At 43.5% G+C, this 20,117-nt stretch overlaps 3 protein-coding genes across 10 annotated transcripts in view; 2 read left to right on the plus strand and 1 right to left on the minus strand.

Annotated features, from left to right (window-relative positions):
- The window catches only part of cpb2 (carboxypeptidase B2 (plasma)), a 74,740-nt gene extending 71,528 nt beyond the window's left edge, over positions 1-3,212 (plus strand). Inside the window, exon 11 of the mRNA XM_070894093.1 lies at positions 3,028-3,212. Within this exon, the coding sequence (XP_070750194.1) occupies positions 3,028-3,212 (185 nt within the window). The remainder of the gene's footprint in view (positions 1-3,027) is intronic.
- LOC139276301 (leucine-rich repeat-containing protein 63) overlaps positions 1-9,063 on the minus strand; it is a 357,062-nt gene extending 347,999 nt beyond the window's left edge. Inside the window, exon 1 of the mRNA XM_070894090.1 lies at positions 8,977-9,063. The gene's annotated coding sequence lies outside the window, so the exon portion shown is untranslated. The remainder of the gene's footprint in view (positions 1-8,976) is intronic.
- A 38-nt stretch (positions 9,064-9,101) lies between these two features.
- The window catches only part of LOC139276298 (zinc finger CCCH domain-containing protein 13-like), a 161,112-nt gene continuing 150,096 nt past the window's right edge, over positions 9,102-20,117 (plus strand). For 6 of the 8 annotated variants that reach the window (XM_070894072.1, XM_070894078.1, XM_070894074.1 and 3 more), the window contains exon 1: positions 9,105-9,260. The gene's annotated coding sequence lies outside the window, so the exon portion shown is untranslated. Of the gene's footprint in view, positions 9,261-9,762; positions 9,843-20,117 lie in introns of all 8 variants that reach the window. The other 2 variants (XM_070894073.1, XM_070894080.1) reach the window with 2 other exon arrangements.

The following is a 20,117-nucleotide window of genomic DNA, read 5'->3' on the forward strand; positions in this document are numbered from 1 at the left end:
CGCGCGTAGTCGCCCCCCAGGACGTCCCAGAACGCCCTGTGGAACTCCACGGTCAGCCCCGGGGCTTTTCCCCTCAAGAGCCGGTCGAGGGCGCCGGTCAGCTCCGCCAGGCTTAGCGGAGCTTCCAGATTTTCGGTGCAGGTCCTCCCACAAAATGCTACGCGCTTCCTCGCTGGACGGCTCCGGAGAGAACAGAGCCCCGCAATATTCACGGGCCCTGTTGTTGACGCCCTCCAGATCCGAGACGAGAGAGCCGTCGTCGGCCAGCAGCGTTAAGAGCCTGCAGCAACAGAAATCTGTGAGCATACCCACAGGTGCATACGTTACAGTGCCTCTGCTATCACTTCTCTAGATTCTTTTAAAATGCATGGATGTAATCTGTCTGGACCAGGGTTTTATGGTCTGAGTTTGGTTAGTTTATTTAATATTTCTCCTTTTTATTTTCAATGTAGTTGTATCATTTCTAATCTCATCTGCCAATGTCATGTCCACCTGATCTGTCTCGCTGGTAAATGGTGAAGCAAAATAATTATATACTTCTGCTATTTTGCTATTGCTGCCTGTGATTTTATCCTAACTGTCCCATTAGTGGCCCTATTCCCATCACGCCTTTCCTTTTTTATGCACCTGTAGAATATTTTACAAGTTTATTTTCTGTTTTGTTCCTTAATAATTTAATTTCATCGTTCCACTTTGCCTTCCTAATTGTTTTTTTGACTTCTCTAATTTCATATTCTCTCTTGTCATGTTTGTTGCTAGTTGTACAGTCAGTGGTGATGTCGATAGATAGAAAGTAAGTGCATTTATACATCATCTTTCACGATCTTAGGATGTCACAAAGCACTTCACAGCCAATTATGTATTTATTTAAGTGGAGTCATTCTTGTAATGTAGGAAATGCATCATGCAAGTTACACTCAAGGTTCCACAAACACCAATGAGATAAATGACCTGATAATCTGGTCATAAAGAGGCTGGTCATAAGGGAGAGAACTCCCCCGCTCTTCTTTGAATAGTTTCATGAGATCTTTTATGTTCACCGAAAAGGGTAAACCTAGTTAGTTGCAATCAGTGGTGATGCCATGTAGTTAACTGCAGCCAATAGTGATGTCATGTAGTTAGCTGTACTATCAGCAATTATGTCACATAACCAGTGGCAATCAGTGGTAATGTCACATAGCTAATTACAGTCAGTGATGTTATGTAGCCAATGGCACAGTTAGCAGTGATGTCATGTAGTTAGGTATGTTGTGCAGTTAACTGCATGGTCAGTGGTGATGTCACATAGCCTGCAACACTTTTAATGGTGACGCCATGTAGTTAGCTGCATAGTGTTGATGTCATGTATTGCTAATTAGACTGCGTGGTGTTGTGATATAGTTTGTGGCTGAATTGGTTAGTAGTAGATTATGAAATAATGAGGGCAGAAGTTCCATAGAACTACTGACTAATGTTTAGACCACTAATCATTTTTGTGTTGATGTTGCCTCCTACCTCTGCCTCCAATTCCTTTCCCCCATCCAGTAGTGCTGCCATATTCCTACCTTGTCATTCTTAAGTCTTCTGGCTTGAAAGTATCAGAGCTTCCGCCCTTTTTTTCTGACAGCAAATGTATCTGTGAATTTAACTGAGGGTAGGCTATGCCAGGATATTCTGCTTTGTGAAACTGGTCTACTCTCTGTAGTTAGATACAAACGCAGTCTAACTTTTACAGGAAATTCTATATTTGTACAATAGGAGAAATCATTACAATCACCTTTTCTCTGCCAATTCTTCCCCTTTAATCCTTTCCTGAAGACATTATTCATGCACAAAACATTACAATGAGTATCAGCTGCCTATTATGAAGATAGGAACAGGAGTAGGTCATATTCACTTGGAGCCTGGAGCAGTGAGAGAAGGAGCTTGCTGTTGTTGCTCCTGCCTGGGAGGCCTTGAGTGAGCCTTGTGAAACAGCCCAGGAAGAGGCTTTCTACAATTCCAATTCATCCAGAGGCAGAGGAGGAGAGCAGAAAATACAACAACCTTTAATACTGCTGCAGAGAGTTGAAGAGAGGGGGAAAAAAGAACAGGAGTAGGTCATTCAGTTTCTTGAGCCTATTGCACCATTCAATGAGATTATGACTGATTCACCTAACTCCTTCCACCTGCCTTAGCTCCATATCCTTTAATACCATTGGCTCGCAAAAATCTATCAATCTCAGGTTTTAAATTATTAATTGAGGTACCATCTACTGCTTTTTGTGGGAGAGAGTGTTTACTTCTACCACCTTTGGTGTGAAGAAGTGTTTCATAACTTCTTTCTTGAATGGTCTGCATCTGCTTTTAAGGTAATGTCCCCTTGTCCTAGCCAGCAGAAATAGTTTATCAATTACTTTCAAAATCCTAAAAACCTGAATCAAATCCTCCCTTAACCTTATATATTCCAATACAAGCCTAGTTTATGTAATCTCTCCTCATAACCTAACTCTTTCAGTCCTGGTAATATTCTGGTGAATCTGCATTGCACTCCTTTCAAGGCCAATATATCCTTTCCAAGATGCGGTGCCCAGAACTGTACAAAGTACTCCAGATGTGGTCTAATCAGGGCTTTATATATCTGTAGCAAAACTTCCTGATCTTTATATTCTAGCCCTCTAGTTTAACATTCAATTCGCCTTTTTGAATTTTTTTTGTACCTGACTACTACATTTTAATGATCCCAATACATAGACCCCTAAATCTCTTTGGATTTTAGTGACTAAGGGAGTCACAAACAAGCCAAATGCTCACCTCATGTCCACACACCTGCACTTTCAGCAGAGGTCATAACAAGCCAATCTTTCCATCCCTAATTTCTTCGGTAGCTAAGCTTAACTGATTTGACACAAACCAGGAATTGAACCTGGGATCTGTATGACTCAGTTGTTTGCTGGATGAATTCATTGACTGGTCAGATTGGGGACAGTTAATGAGAAATTATGGCTAGCATACCAACATTTGTATTTCCAAAATGATTTCTAAATCTCTTTCTCATTATTGTTACAGATTTATCTAGTGGATGTTCAGATGACTGGGCTTATGACTTGGGCATCAAATATTCATTTACCTTTGAACTTCGAGATCATGGGAAATATGGCTTTTTGCTTCCACCTTACTTAATAAAACCAACTTGTGAAGAAGCCACGGCTGCTGTGAGAGAAATTCTATTCTATGCCATCCAAAACATTTGAACACTGTTGCCTCTTTGCTCAGGAGTATCAATGGAAAGGTTTTAGTTGCAACTACTCTCTGATGCTCTTGTCCATAATAGTGCATTACCATTTTGGTAGTTTAGCTTATAGTCTACACCTTATAATTCAAAGTCTGTTTTGCATTTTAAAAAAATGGAATTATATAATTATTTGAATTTAGCAACATATATAAAACAATGTGGAAATTTAGTGCTGAAAATTGTGAATTATGCAACTTTGAGTTAAGAATATACTGCAGCTAGTTTAGAAGAATGTTTTCAATATAAAACTGTATCATACACAGGTTTATTGCATGAAAACAATGTGAATTGTGCCAAATGAAATAGGAAAAGCCCAAAATTAATATCTGGAATTTATTATACAATAGACTAATCATGGAGGGCTGATTTATTTTTTTAATTGGGATCTTGTCAGGAAGTCATTTTACGCATATGCAGCAGGATATGATGTGGCTGAGTCTCCACCTAGCAGGCCAGTAGCCAGTTTAATTGACAGGCCTACTGGGCAAATCCCTGGACAGGGAAGAAGTTTCAGGTATGGCCCTCAACTTCCTGTCCTCCGAAGGAAAAAATTTAAGGAAAATGGGTAAGGTTTAGGGCCGTTTTCCTTGAGGGGAGCTGACCAGGCTTGGAGTAACCCTTGGTCTGACTCAAGTGATAGAGCTGACCAAAATAAAGTGTTACTGAGACAGCTAACAGTGCATTTTCAGTTATTTTCTTCATTATCAAGGAGGAACAAAAGTTAAGTTGAAATAAGGTGAGATTTGCTATAACTGTTACTCTATACATCCACTTACTGACTGTAAAATAAAGCAGCTTAATGATTCATATCTGGCCTTGTTTTATTAAAGTGTTAATCAATGCACCTTTCAGAAGATTAGAAAATGCGCTTGAGGCATGTGCAAGGACATTCAATTAATGCAACTAGAGTGAGGTCTCGCAGTTGTATCCCCAGGTTGTACATCTATATAGTAGGCAGTGAAGGTAAACTCTTGACCAAAAGGGACACGGGTCCGCTTATGGGCGAGACTGGTGATACTGAACCCGAGAGAGTGTCTAAGGTGGACCCAAAATTTCTAACACTTTGTTATTGGAATAGTGTCGAGGGTGTTTTTCAAGAGGTAGCTTTAAAAAGTCTTCAACGTGGAAAAGTGCCCCATTCTCCTGATTGATATCCACTCGCTGCAATAAGCACAAATTATTTGAAAATTTGGGTTGTACCTTTGTCACCCAGTGAGCCCTTTAGATGCAGGAGAGGGTGAGGGTCATAAAAGCACTTGAAGTCTTGGAAAATATCTGTGTAGCCAGATTGACATCTCAAGGGAGGAAATGGGAAAAGTTTGATTATGCAAAGGATCTTATTGCCAGAGCCAATTATTTTGGTGATTTGTTTGTGTGCATGTTTTCCTCATAGAGGGATGGGGTTATTTAAGGTTTTGGATTTTCTTAAGTTCAGTCAACCCATATTTTAAAAATCTCCAAACCAAACAACTGCAAAATCCACACAGGTGGTAGATGGTCTGATATGAAGGGCACACTCTCTTGCCATTTGGAAACACTCCACTTACCTAGATCCACAGAAGTTAGGAGCAAGTGAGCAAAAGCCAAGGATTATGGAATTCAAAGTATTTGTGGATACATTGCTGGAGTTTAACTAGTTAAAACAGTGATATTTACTACCATAAATCACTGGTAAGCTTCTCATTTGCTTGCCCAGTTAGAACCGCTGTAACCATTAAGGCATTGCTTGCAGGGTTATCCAGAGCTGAGTGGGAAAATTTCCAGTCGCTCCCCCCACCACAAAGTGACAAGTCCAGATTCCATTGAGGAGACAGGCTGGCTGGTCACTCATCGACACTGCCTTGGAGTACTGCAGACTTGCCTAGGTTCTGGTCGTCATATTACACGAAAGATGTGATTGCATTAGAGAGGGTCCAGAGGAGATTTACAAGGATGTTGTCAGGACTGGGGAATTTTAGTTATGAGGAAAGATTGGATAGGCTGGGGTTGTTTTCTTTTAAACTGAGGAGGCTGAGGGGAAACTTAATTGAGGTGTATACATTTTGAGGGGCCTAGTTATAGTGGATAGGAAGCACCTATTTCCCTTAGCAGAAAGGTCAATAACCAGGGGGCACAGATTTAAAGTAATTGGTAGAAGGATTAGAGGGGAGTTGAGAACTTTTTTCACCCAGAGGGTGGTGGAGGTTCTAGAACTCACTGCCTGAAAGGATGGTAGAGGCAGAAACGCTCATCACATTTAAAAAGTACTTCGATATGCAGTTGAGGTGTCGCAAACTTCGGGCTATGGATCAAGAGCTGGAAAGAGGGATTAGACTGGATAGCTCTTTTTCGACCGGTGCAGACACGAAGGTCCGAATGGTATCCTTCTGGGCTGCAAATTTCTAGAATTCTATGAAGTATCGGATTATTCAGTTTGCCAGAGGGCTACAAATTTCTATAACTAGGTGTGTTATCTTAGACTAAGCTTGATTACAGAGACCTCGCTTCCCCATTCCCCCCCAAAATTGGATCTGTCACTAATTGCAGCAAGGGTTAGACACTTTATTAGGTAGACAGCAAATACCAGGAGCTCCTCATGAGATATGTGACTACAGTGCCATCATCCACCTCACTACAGAATTGACACTCACCACTGAATGATGGTTTCAACTGGTGAAGGCCCAGACCTACAGCAACTGCTTGCCTCTTTGCAACCCCATGTACGGAATCCTGGATATACAAGCGCACGTTCTTATACCCAGCCTCCAGGTAATGCCTTCTAGCATAATCGACCTGAAGCGTTAACTCTGTTTCTCTCTGCTGCCTGACTTGCTGAGTATTTCCAGCATTTTCTGTTTTTAGTTCAGATTCCAGCATCAGCAGTATTTTGCTTTTGTATTGATGCCTTCTAGCAATTGTAGTCTCATGTCTGAGTTTCCTCATTACCTACATGACAGACCTCTGTCTGCAATGTGCTGGAAGGATCCTCTGCAGAACAGCTTGCAATGTGACAGCCAGTTTGATGTTCGAGGCACCCAAGTCCAATGTTAATGCGCCAGGTTTTCTTGTTATCATGTTCTTAATTCAGGTTCTCATGTGAGGGGTTTATTCCTCCTCCAGGCTATTGAGCAACAAGTTGGAGTAGGTCAAAGCTTTCCTTCCCTCTCCCGACAATTGTTTCCATTTTTTGCTACAAATTCATCTCACTGCTTTGTCCTGGATCTTATTTATGGGCTGAAGGAAGCACTAGACTTGACGTTTAAGAGTTCTGTGATGATTTATCCTTGCACAGATCATGGATTACTCATCTAAAACAGGGGAACATACACTCATAGCTTCCTGCTTCTTCATGAGAAACGTACCAGGCATTAGGTCAACATTATGTTTCCCTGAGATTTACAATATTCATGTGCGTTATTTGTAATCTTGAACAATAGTCCAACCATGGAATTGAGTGGGAGGTACCCACAGGTGCTGTAATCTGTTGTTGCATGCAACAGGTTGGGATCTCAAAGGTTTTGATTGGAAGGGTTTTCTATCCCAAATGCCACAATCTTTCCAACACATTTCCCACAAGGAGAAATGCAGCTTGTTTCTTCAGATTACCCTGTAGACCTCCAAAATTTCAGAGATACATGCTGGGACAACTCAAAAAAATCACTAAGAGCCATGGATATCAGCAAGATTCTTTAGTAGTTTTCTGACTCACTACAATTCCCCTGCTGGTGGACAGGCACACATTGCATAATGAAATACTAAGAGTATAATTGCCTCAAACAGAATCCTATTCCCTAGCCTCAGAAATCAAGCTCCATCAATACCATTACCATTTCACCTCCCCGCCTTGAGAAGCTTTTGGGAATTCTCCACCCACACCGGCCACCAATAACTTCTCAGTTATTCCTAACATATTTTAAAAAAATTGATAATTGAATTTAGCAACACTTACATTGAGAGCAAATTATCCCACCTCAGAAATGTCTCCGGTGCTTCACACACAATTAATTTAATTGAGATGAAGTGACTAGTTAAGTAGGCAGTCCAATGCAAAAATTGATGTGAGACAATAATAAAACCGCCCAATATAATTATTAGGAAGGATAAGATGATGAATTTATAAGACTTCATAAATTAAGCAAAACATGTTCATTACACTTATGTGTACACGTTTTTCTGAATTGTCTTTGTCCACTGTCTTTGGTCCCCACCACAAACTGCGTTCCTTAGCCACTAATTCCATCCCTCTCCCTAGCATCTGTCTGAGGCTGAATCAGAGTGTTCGCAACCTAAGTAATATTTGACCCTGAAAGGAGCTTCCGGCCACATAACCGCGGCATAATTAACACCACCTATTTCCACCCCCGTAACATTGCCCGTCTCCGTCCCTGCCTCAGCTCATCTGCTGCTGAAACCCTTATCCAAGCCTTTGTTATTTCTAGATTTGACTACTCCAATGTACTCCTGGCTGGTCTCCCACATTCTATTTGAGGTCATCCAGAACTCGGCAGCACGTGTCCTAATTCGCACCAAGTCCCGTTCACCGATCACCCCTGTGCTCGCTGATCTACATTGGCTTCTGGTTAAGCAACGCCTCGATTTCAAAATTCTCATACTTGTTTACAAATTCCTCCATGGCCAACCCTCCCAACTGAGATATCTGGGTTCCTCAAATTCTGCCCTTTTGAGCATTTCTGATTGTAACTGCTCAACCATCGTTGGCCGTGCCTTCAGTTGCCAGTACAGTTAAGCTCTGGAACTCCCTCCCTAAATCTCTCTGCCTCTCTCTTTCATCCTTTAAGACACTCCTCAAAACCTACCTCTTTGACCAAGCTTTTTTATCATTTGCCGTAATTTCTTCTTATGTGACTTGGTGTCAATTTTTTTTTGTCTTATCACACTCCTGTGAAGCGCCTTGGGACATTTTACTACGTTAAAGGTGCTATATAAATACAAGAAAGACTTGGATTTATATAGCGCCTTTCACGACCACCGGATGTCTCAAAGTGTTTTTAGAGACAATGAAGTACTTTTTTGAAGTGTTGTCACTTGTAATGTCGGAAATGTGGCAACCAATTTGCGCACAAGCAAGCTCCCACAATCAGCAATGTGATAATGAGCAGATAATCTGTTTTTTTGTTATGTTGATTGAGGGATAAATATTGGTCAGGACACTCGGGATAACTCCCCTGCTCTTCTTTGAAATAGTGCCATGAGATCTTTTACGTCCACTTGAGAGAGCAGAAGGGACCTCGGTTTAACATCTCATTCGAAAGACAGTAACTCCGACAGTGCAGCACTCCCGCAGCACTGCACTTCAATGTCAACCTAGATTTTTCGTGCTCAAGTCCCTGGAGTGGGACTTGAACCCACAACCTTCTGCCTCAGAGGCGAGAGTGTTACCCACTGAGAGCCACAGCTGACATTAAGTTGTTGTTGTCAAACTAAAACACTATATTTTGTAGCCTTCACTCTGTGACCGAGTATGTTGGTATTCCCACAAGACTACATTATTGTAGCTTCACTTTAGTGGAGAGTCTGTAAAAGATATCACTCACATGTTTGCAAAAACGTCAAAAATTCACTTATTTTCAATGAAATTTTCATTTTCTTTGGAAAGAAAGACACTCATATGTCCAGAGCGGAAAGACCTTTACTTATTTCAGTGTGGGGGTGGGATCCCTGGTATTGAATAGAGTTAATTTACTGAAACAAATACCAATTGGAGCTCATTTTAAATCCCTTACCTGCTCCACTCAGTTTAGAGGTGAGCACAGGTTGTCCCCCTCAAGGCCTTCACACACACACACACACACACACACATAGTGGAGAGCGGCAGTCGCGGGGTGATGACGTGCACGGACCCGCCTGAACCAGCGCGAGCAGCAACGCGGGCTCGAGAGCGCGAGCGAGCCGGAGGGGCGGCGGCTGTGCGGACCCGAGCCGAGCCGAGCCGAGCCGACGTTTACCCCACCCCGCCGGCAGGCAGGCGGCCCGTCCAGTCAGTCAGCGACATCCTCAACCGCTACAGGTACCACAGTTACCGGCCTCGCTGCTGAACAGAAGCCCCTGGTCGTCCTGCGGAGGCGAGGCATTACGCATACCCGCTCTAGGCCTGACGGCTGAGCCTGGGCCTCGAGTCCTGGCGCTCGCCGACCGCGCGGTTGCGGGGAGGGGGAGGGGGTGGGGTGAGGAAGGTCTCTTGGCGGGTTAATGGACGACAGGTGCGGAGTGACTATGACAGGAGAGCCCAGGCAGCTCACCCCCGGGGCAACACACCGCCCGCGGCCCCTCCCCCGCTCTTCTCCCCTCGCACAACAGGGCAGTAGGAACAAAAGGGACGCGGCAGTGGCGCAGTATTTCGGGCCCAATTTTATATTGGCTTTTAAAATCCAGAATGTTTTGTTAGCACAGTGCGCATTAAAGGGGAACTCCAATCTGCGTGGCTGTTTTTTTTTTATCGTAATGCCCCCACCCTCTCCTCCCCACAAACTCAAAAGGACAAAGTTCTAAGAATTATATTATCCATGCAGGTCATCCTTGCTCGGCAGCTCCATCCGGAAAGTTGTACTGGAAGGATATATTAATATGAGCTAAATGGCCTTCCTCATCTGTAAGTATCTTGGGGGAGAAATTCGTTGTAAAACAGGCAGTAGCGCGCCTGCCGCCTGTTGTACATCGCAGCCCGATTTTCAGTTCCATTGAAATCAGTGCGTGATGGTCAGCCGATCTGATCCTGCCAGTTTTGTGTTACCGCGGGAGATGAATTTCTACCCCCTTGTGCCTTGGAATCAATCAGTTGCGGGGTCACGACTTTGAACTGGCGAGAAAGCAGATTCAGGGGCATCTGAACCTAGGAAATCAAACCCAGTTGGTGAAGTAAAATGCTTTCTTGAGGCCCTCTGATTCCAGATTGACTTGCAGCTCCCTGTTTTAAATAGAGCTTCCCATCATTGACATCATGGAAAGATTTAGCAACGACTAATACCCCACTCATGGGTTTCCATGTGGATAATTGAACGAACTGTATTCCTCTAGACTTTGTTTCCTGTTTAACTTCTAGCAGGCTTGCCATCGCAGCCATCTGTTTGGAGTGCAAAGAAGGCATGCTGCAAAGTATTCCTGTTTTTCCAGGTTTATGTAACTTGCAGTTTTAAAGAAGAAAACTGTTGGATTTCTTTTTAGAATCATTGAATCTTACAGCACAGAACAAAGTCAATCTTTTGAATATAGTTCAAGCTCATTAAAAAAAAATGAACAGGATATTTTCCAAATAGTAGAAGGAAAAATGCTGGCACACTGCTAGCTTTAAGAGTTTGGTGTCACATAGCCATTTGAGGAGCTTATTGCAATTTTGCACTCAAGTTCTTTTAAAAGATAAGGCATGTTTTTAAAAAAAAGCTGCTCCCCAGTGGCTTAGCTGGTGATGGCAATGAACAGCTTTCCCCACACAGACCAGGTTCTAGCTGATTTCAGCCAGGGTGGTGAAGTGATATGGGTGCAACAATTAGGTCTGGTATCCTGGGTTAAGGAAGGGAAAATTGGTAAGTTAATCACTATCCAACAACCTCTGCTTGAAGTACATGTGAGGGCAAGATCAGGCTCAACTATTATGCTAAGTGGTTGAATAGCTTACAGACACAGTCTGAACTCACAAGTAGACAAGACTAACTGGACAAGGAGAATAACTGATGTTGAACTGTACCTCAACAAGCCGTTGATCCTTTAATCAGGGGGAAAGCTGGTGGAAAGAGGAGGGTAAAAAAAATTGCCAGATTGGAGAAATTAACTATGGTTATAGAGCAGGATATCATGTGTGTGGAGATCACAAGATGAAATGAATGGAGGAAGGCAACAAAAATATATTCCAATGAAAAAGAAGGGCGGCAAGAGAAGGGATAACCAGCCGTGGATAACCAAGGAAATAAAGGAAAGTATCAAATCAAAGACCAATGCGTATAAGGTGGCCAAGGTTAGTGGGAAACTTGAGGATTCGGAAAATTTTAAGCAACAGCAAAGAATGACTAAAAAAGCAATAAAGAAAGGGAAGATAGATTACGAAGGTAAACTTGCGCAAAACATTAAAACAGATAGTAAAAGCTTTTACAGATATATAAAATGGAAGAGTGACTAAAGTAAATGTTGGTTCCTTAGAAGATGAAAAAGGGGATTTAATAATGGGAAATGTGGAAATGGCTGAGACCTTAAACAATTATTTTGCTTCCGTCTTCACAGTGGAAGACACAAAAACCATGCCAAAATTTGCAGGCCACAGGAATGTGGGAAGAGAGGACCTTCAGACAATCACTATCACTAGGGGGGTAGTGCTGGACAGGCTAATGGGACTGAAGGTAGAAAGTCCCCTGGTCCTGATGAAATGCATCCCAGGGTATTAAAAGAGATGGCGGAAGTTATAGCAGATGCATTCGTTATAATCTACCAAAATTCTCTGGACTCTGAGGAGGTACCAGCGGATTGGAAAGCAGCTAATGTAACGCCTCTGTTTAAAAAAGGGGGCAGGCAAAAGGCAGGTAACTATAGGCCGGTTAGTTTAACATCTGTAGTGGGGAAAATGCTTGAAACGATCATTAAGGAAGAAATAGCGGGACATCTAGATAGGAATAGTGCAATCAAGCAGACGCAGCATGGATTCATGAAAGGGAAATCCCGTTTAACTAACTTACTGGAATCCTTTGAGGATATAACAAGCATGTTGGATAGAGGTGTACCAATGGATGTGGTGTATTTAGATTTCCAAAAGGCATTCGATAAGGTGCCACACAAAAGGTAACTGCAGAAGATAAAGGTACGCGGATTCAGTGGAAATGTATTAGCATGGATAGAGAATTGGCTGGCGAACAGAAAGCAGAGAGTGGGGATAAATGGGTCCTTTTCCGGTTGGAAATCAGTGGTTAGTGGTGTGCCACGGGGATCAGTGCTGGGACCACAACTGTTTACAATATACATAAGATGACCTGGAAGAGGGGACAGAGTGTAGTACAACAACATTTGCAGATGACACTAAGATTAGTGGGAAAGCGGGTTGTGTAGAGGACACAGAGAGGCTGCAAAGAGATTTGGATAGGTTAAGCGAATGGGCTAAGGTTTGGCAGATGGAATACAATGTCGGAAAATGTGAGGTCATCCACCTTGGGGGGGAAAAAAACAGTAAAAGGGAATATTATTTGAATGGGGAGAAATTACAACATGCTGTGGTGCAGAGGGACCTGGGGGTCCTTGTGCATGAAACTCTTTCTTTTGAGTTTACCTGAAAATAAACATAAACATTAAAACCATGCCACCCGCCTGGGTGACACAGCAGACATTTTCAAGGCCCCTCTTTTTTTTTCTTTTCTTTTTTCTTTGGTTTTTTTTGGGGTCCTTGTGCATGAAACTCTTTTGAGTTTACCTGCAAAACATAAAAACATTAAACGGTGCCACCCGACCTGGGTGACACTCCAGACATTTTCAAGGCCCCCTTTTTTTTTTTTTGGGGCGCTAAAATCAAATTTTTCCAGTGCCCCCTATAAAAGGGACACTAAAAGCACCGGCAATTAAAACAAATTAAACTTAAAAAACGTAAAATCAAATTAAAATTTGGTTGCCGGGCGTGATGATGCACTCCAGTCCCTCCGGTGCCCACCTCTCGCGGAAGGCCGCGAGCGTCCTTGTGCATGAATCCCAAAAGGTTAGTTTGCAGGTGCAGCAGGTAATCAGGAAGGCGAATGGAATGTTGGCCTTCATTGCGAGAGGGATGGAGTCCAAAAGCAGGGAGGTCTTGCTGCAACTGTATAAGGTATTGGTAAGGCCGCACCTGGAGTATTGCGTGCAGTTTTGGTCACCTTACTTGAGGAAGGATATACTAGCTTTGGAAGGGGTACAGAGAAGATTCACTAGGCTGATTCCAGAAATGAGGGGGTTACCTTATGATGATAGATTGAGTAGACTGGGTCTTTACTCGTTGGAGTTCAGAAGGATGAGGGGTGATCTTATAGAAACATTTAAAATCATGAAAGGGATAGACAAGATAGAGGCAGAGAGGTTGTTTCCACTGGTAGGGGAGACTAGAACTAGGGGGCGCAGCCTCAAAATACAGAGGAGCCAATTTACAACCGAGTTGAGAAAGAATTTCTTCTCCCAGAGGGTTGTGAATCTGTGGAATTCTCTGCCCAAGGAAGCAGTTGAGGCTAGCTCATTGAATGTTTTCAAGTCAAAGATAGATAGATTTTTAACCAATAAGGGAATTAAGGGTTACGGGGAGAGAGCGGGTAAGTGGAGCTGAGTCCCCGACCAGATCAGCCATGATCTTATTGAATGGCGGAGCAGGCTCGAGGGGCTAGATGGCCTACTCCTGTTCGTAATTCTTATGTTCTTCTGTTCTTTTTGAGGCTCATTCATCCAGAAGGAACCTATAGTTTCTCTTTCCAGCAGACCCTCACCCCAACCCCCTGGTCAAAGCATGTTTCTTAGTGACTCAAGCTTTTGCCTGTTACTTTATCTGGAAAGCTTTGTGTGAAGAACTTGCAGACATCAGTCTTAAGTTTGTCTTTCAGTAGTTTAACCTTGTACCCTGTTGCCTTACTGTGATGGTTTAGTTTAAGGTCGTATTCTGGTTTTATTTTTTTCTGTCGTTCACTCTCTTACCTGGTATCTTTGTATAATGCATGTATATACTGTGACATTTATTTTTAAACTGACAAATAATCTCATCCAGAAGGGAAAGCTTCTCCAGTGGCTCTGGGTAATATGAAACTGAGCCATACAGACTGATAGATTCCTTGGTTTTTAAAAAAGGAGGGAGAGAGAAAATGGAATTCGGTAATAGGGAAAATGTTGGAATCAATTATTAAACATGTAGTAGCAGCGCATTTGGAAAGCAGTGACGGGATCGGTCCAAATCAGCATGGATTTATGAGAGGGAAATCATGCTTGACAAATCTTCTAGGCTTTTTTGAGGATGTAACTAGTAGAGTGGACAAGGGAGAACCAGTGGATGTGGTGTATTTGGACTTTCAAAAGGCTTTTGACAAGGTCCCACATAAGAGATTAGTGTGCAAAATTAAAGCACATGGTATTGGGGGTAATGTATTGATGTGGATAGAGAACTGGTTGGCAGACAGGAAGCAAAGAGTAGGAATAAACGGGTCCTTTTCAGAATGGCAGGCAGTGACTAGTGGGGTATCGCAAGGTTCAGTGCTGGAACCCCAGCTAGTCACAATATACATTAATGATTTAGACAAAGGAATTGAATGTAATATCTCCAAGTTTGCAGATGACACTAAGCTGGGTGGCAGTGTGAGCTGTGAGGAGGATGCTAAGCGGCTGCAGGGTGACTTGGACAGGTTAGGTGAGTGGGTAAATGCATAGCAGATGCAGTATAATGTAGATAAATGTGAGGTTATCCACTTCGGTGGCAAAAACAGAAAAGCAGAATATTATCTGAATGGTGACAGATTAGGAAAAGGGGAGATGCAATGAGACCTGGGTGTCATGGTACATCAGTCATTGAAAGTTGGCATGCAGGTACAGCAGGCGGTGAAGAAGGCAAATGGCATGTTGGCCTTCATAACAAGAGGATTTGAGTATAGGAGCAGGGAGGCCTTACTGCAGATATACAGGGCCTTGGTGAGGCCACACCTTGAATATTGAGTACAGTTTTGGTTTCCTAATCTGAGGAAGGATATTCTTGCTATTGAGGGAGTGCAGCGAAGGTTCATCAGACTGATTCCTGGGATGGCAGGACTGACCTATGAAGAAAGACTGGATCGACTAGGCTTATTTTCACTGGAATTTAGAAGAATGAGAGGGAATCTCATAGAAACATATAAAATTCTGACGGGATTGGACAGGTTAGATGCAGAAAGAATGTTCCCAATGTTGGGGAAGTCCAGAGCCAGGGGTCACAGTCTAAGGGTAAGCGGTAAGCCATTTAGGACCGAGATGAGGAGAAACTTCTTCACTCAGAGAATTGTGAACCTGTGGAATTCTCTACCACAGAAAGTTGTTGAGGCCAGTTCGTTAGATAAAGTCAAAAGAGAGTTAGATGTGGCCCTTACGGCTAAAGGGATCAAGGGGTATGGAGAGAAAGCAGGAATGGGGTACTAAAGTTGCAAAAATGATCAGCCATGATCATATTGAATGGTGGTGCAGGCTCGAAGGGCCGAATGGCCTACTCTTGCACCAATTTTCTATGTTTCTATGTCCCTGGACTGGGAAGCGTAAGGATTTCCAAGGGCTCCTGTTCCTGAACAATATCTAGTGATCCTGTAAGTGTTTGTGTTTGTAATGCGCCCATGTGTGATCTGCTGACACGTGATTCGGCAAGGTGCTAGAGCTGCTGATGCTCCATGTTCAAGTTGTGGCTAGGTGAGAGAAAATTGGGGGGGGGTGGGAGGGGGGAAATAAAGCCTGCCTGATGATTTGCCTGCCTACTGTTTAAAATTCTTATTTATATTTTGCTAAAACACTTTTTAAGTTCAGCTGTAGGAACCTTTCTCAGGATTGATTGTAACACAATTCTGTTTATAACAGAATTTGAAATGGCTGTCTTCCTTGACAGTCTTCCAACTCCCCAGATGGTCAGTCAGTTAAATTCTGAATCACTGGGGTAAGTGCTAAATAAAATTTCACTGCATTAAGACTTAAAATTAAAATTTGAGGAGCGCAGCAGGTCTTGTGATAGGAGAACTAATAATTCAAAAAGCTGGTGTCAGTCAAGTATTTGAATTCTTGCCTGGTTCTCTGTTGGGCCCCTAAAATTCCAGTTGGTGGTGGAGAAATTGGAAATAGAGCGTAAGGACAGAAGAGAAAAGATAACTAGATTTCTCCCCATCACTGCAGAAATGCACTTCCTGGGTGATGGGTTCCAGTATTCATCTACCAAATTTCCTGCCTGAGGAGGTAGAATTAGGGATCTAACTGGGAAGAATGATTAGAACTTATTCCCCCTTGATTTCACCCCTCCCCTGTCCACAATTTGTTTCCCTCCTCTTCAGGACACTCTGACTTGTGTTGGGGTACAATTCCACAGGTGATGGCCATTCTCTGATGCTTGGATTGAATGCCCATTCTGTGAGTCAAGATGGTGAGTTTAAGCAAGGTAATTTACCATGAAAGTCATCACAACCAAGTTCTATCCTGTCCTCTTCTGGCATCCACACGTGCACTTTCCACAGAGGTCACTGGACATAGATGAGATGTGAGAATGCATATTGTTTACAACCTTGGTGTCCTGTTTGTCCCTGGGCTGGGCTTGCAACATTATATCCTGCATCACAAAGACTGCCTGCTTCCACCTCCACAACAACATCTGCTGGCATCCTATCTCATTGCTGCTGAAATCATTGGTGCCTTTGTCACCTCCAGGCTTGATTACTCCAGTGCTCTCCTGGGCTTCTCATCTTGCACCCTCTGTAATTTTTCAGTTCATCCAAAACTCTTGCTCATATTCTATCCTTCGTCAAGTCATGCTTGCCCATCACGCTCATTGTTGCAGGGAAATCTGGTAATCACAGTGGCTCCCATTCCCACAACATCTCAAATATTAAATTCTCATCCTTGTCCCAATCTCTGTAACCTCATCCAACCCGCCAAAAAAAACACACTTCCCTCCCCTGTACTCTCCCGACTCTGACCTCTTGTGTAACCTTCATTTCTATCACGCCACCATTGATAGCCATACCTTCAGCCACCTAAGTAAGCCCCACTCTCTGGAATTTTTCCCTAAACTCTTCTGCCTCTACATCTCCCTCTCCTCCTTTAAGAACCCTCTCAAAACCCACCTCTGTGACCAAGCTTTTGATCACTCCTCCTCATCACCCCTTATTTGGCTCAACATCTGTTTACCTTTTGCTTCAGTGTGGCCATGGAACATTTTTCTACATTGAAAATGCTGTATAAAAGCAAATTTGTTCAGTTGTGTTCCTCACCCCCCCCTCCCCCCCAAAAAAAACCCGGGTGTATTGAGACAAGTTGCAGTGTCTTAAACCTAACGCCTTCCTGGTCATTATAGTTCATTACCTTAGCCAACTAAGCTATTGGGAAAATTGTTCAGAGATTTAATGTAATATTACTTGTGCTGTTATTGCAGAAGAAAAACCATGATTAATCTGTGCACATGTCAAAATAAAAAGGATATTAATGCACAAATTATCAAAGAAAAATCAACTACAAGATTTCCGGTAGGAAGAATCCTTAATTATGGCTCATGCCTACAAAACCTAATCATATTCTAGGCAGGTATCAACAGTGATACCAATTTGCACTGTGAAGAGACTGAATTTTGTCTCCACACTATCCAATGTCCCCATATTTGATATCATCAGTGAACTTTGATATAATTCTTCTTATGACTGTCAGATTATTTATAAAAATGGAAAACTTTTCTGTTTTCCCCCTCCCACCCATCTCTCTAGTTATGCTGCTATATTCCCTTTAACACAGTATGTCTCAGTCTTCATGTGGCATCTTAACAAATGCCTTCTAAAAATCCATCTACAACATCTACCCTGGTCCCATTACACATACTGTGATATTCCTGAAAAATTCATTTAAATTAATAAAGCATAAACTATCCGTTATATTTTCATGCTGACTGTCCCTAATTAGCTCATGACTTTCTAAGTGTTATGTATTTAACCCCTTGTAACCTGCATCACACCTGTCCACCAGGGGGCATACCTGTTGGAGTCCCAAGGGATCCCAGCATCCCTTGGGAGCACAGTATATAAGCAAGCCACCCACAAGGTACCTGCACTCTGGACCTACAATAAAGGAGCTAAGGTCACACTTGCACATTACACAGAGTACTCGGTCTGACCACTTATTATGAGCATAACAATTGGCGACGAGGTAACGAACAACTGTGCAAAGAACAGTCGGCATCCTGGAGAAGTTCTCAGAGGGAGATGATTGGGAGGCTTTCGTGGAGAGACTCGACCAATACTTCGTAGCCAACGAGCTGGAAGGGGATGAGAAAGCGGCCAAAAGAAGGGCGATCCTCCTAACTGTCTGAGGCAACGACCTATGGTCTCATGAAGAATCTCCTGGCCCAGGCTAAACCAAAAGAGAAATCCTACGAAGAACTGTGTATGCTGGTCCGGGAGCACCTAAATCCTAAGGAAAGTGTTTTGATGGCACGATATCGGTTCTACTAGTGTCAACGATCGGTGGATCAGGAAGTGGCGAGCTACGTGAGGGATTCCTAGAACAAATGCTCAAACTTTTTTGTACTGGGCATCGGACATGAGACAATCCTTCACAAGCTATTGACTGTAGAAACTCTGAATCTGAATAAAGCCATAACGATAGCATTTATGTCCACCATTGACAACACCGAGCAGATTTTGCAGAGCAAAGAAGTTTCAGCCAGTACTGTGCATAAATTAAAACGTCTGTTTTGAGCAGAAATGTACAGGGCAGAACATACGTGCCGGCTGCTGTGGCCCAACCTCAATTGACCCAGAGTCCACCATCATCTGTTAATGCGAGACAGTTAACACCCTGTTGGCGCTGCGGGAGTGATCATCGGCCCCATCAATGCCGCCTTAAGCACTCTGCGTGGAATGGCTGCAGAACAATGGGACACCTCCAATGAATGTGCAGGCGAGCTGCAAACCGCCATGTTGCAGAGGAAGATCGGTCCACAGTGGATCAGACGGAATTGGAGACTCGTACGGAGGAGGCAGAGGTGTACGGGGTGTACACGTTCGCAACGAAATGCCCACCAATAATGTTGAAAGTTGAACTGAACGGTATTCCAGTGTCTATGGAGCTGGACACTGGGGAAAGTCAGTCCATTATGAGTAAAACGGCCTTCGACAGGCTGTGGGGGGAAAAAGGGCACAAAGCCCCAAGCTCAGCCCCATTCACACCAAACTAAGGACTTACACAAAGGAACTTATCCCTGTAATTGGCAGTGCTGAAGTCAAAGTCTCCTATGATGGAGCAGTACACGAACTCCCGCTGTGGATTGTGCCGGGGATGGCCCCACGTTATTTGGCAGAAGCTGGCTGGGGAAAATCCGCTGGAACTGCGACGGCATCCGAGCGCTTTCGCCCGTCAACGACACCGCACGTACCCAGGTTCTAAGCAAATTCCCTTCGTTATTTGAGCCAGGCATTGGAAGCTTCTCGGGGGGCAAAAGTGCAGATCCATTTGTTTCCTGGTACACGATCCATCCACCATAAGGCTCGGGCGATACCAAACATGATGTGTGAAAAAGTGGAAATCGAGCTGGACAGGCTGCAACGTGAAGGCATCATCGCGCCAGTGGAATTCAACGACTGGCCAGTCCGATTGTTCCGGTACTCAAGGTGCAGTTACAGTTAGAATTTGCGGGGACTATAAAATAGCAATTAACCGTTTTTCGTTGCAGGACCAATACCCGCTACCCAAGGCAGACGACCTATTCGTGACCCTATCTGGAGGGAAGACGTTCACGAAGCTGAACCTGACCTCGGCCTACATGACGCAGGAGCTGGAGGAGTCTTCGAAAGGCCTCACCTGCATCAAAATTCACAAAGATCTATTTATTTACAACTGGTGCCCGTTCAGAATTCAGTTGGCCACAGCGATCTTCCAGCAGAACATGGAAAGCCTGCTAAAGTCGGTTCCTTGCTCAGTGGTCTTCCAGGATGACATATTGGTTACAGGTCAGGACACCATGGAGCACTTGAAGAATCTGGAGGAGGTTCTTAGTCGGTTGGATCGTGTGGGGCTCAGGTTGAAATGCTCAATGTGTTTCCCTGGCACAGGACATCGAATTCTTAGGGAGGAGAATCGCAGCAGACGGCATCAGACCCACCGACACCAAGACGGAGGCCATCAAGAACGCGCTGCAACTACAGAATGTGACGGAGCTGCGATCGTTCCTGGGACTCGTTAACTA

The sequence above is a fragment of the Pristiophorus japonicus genome, chromosome 11, assembly GCF_044704955.1.
Source record: "Pristiophorus japonicus isolate sPriJap1 chromosome 11, sPriJap1.hap1, whole genome shotgun sequence".
In the NCBI taxonomy this organism is placed as follows: Eukaryota; Metazoa; Chordata; class Chondrichthyes; family Pristiophoridae; genus Pristiophorus; species Pristiophorus japonicus.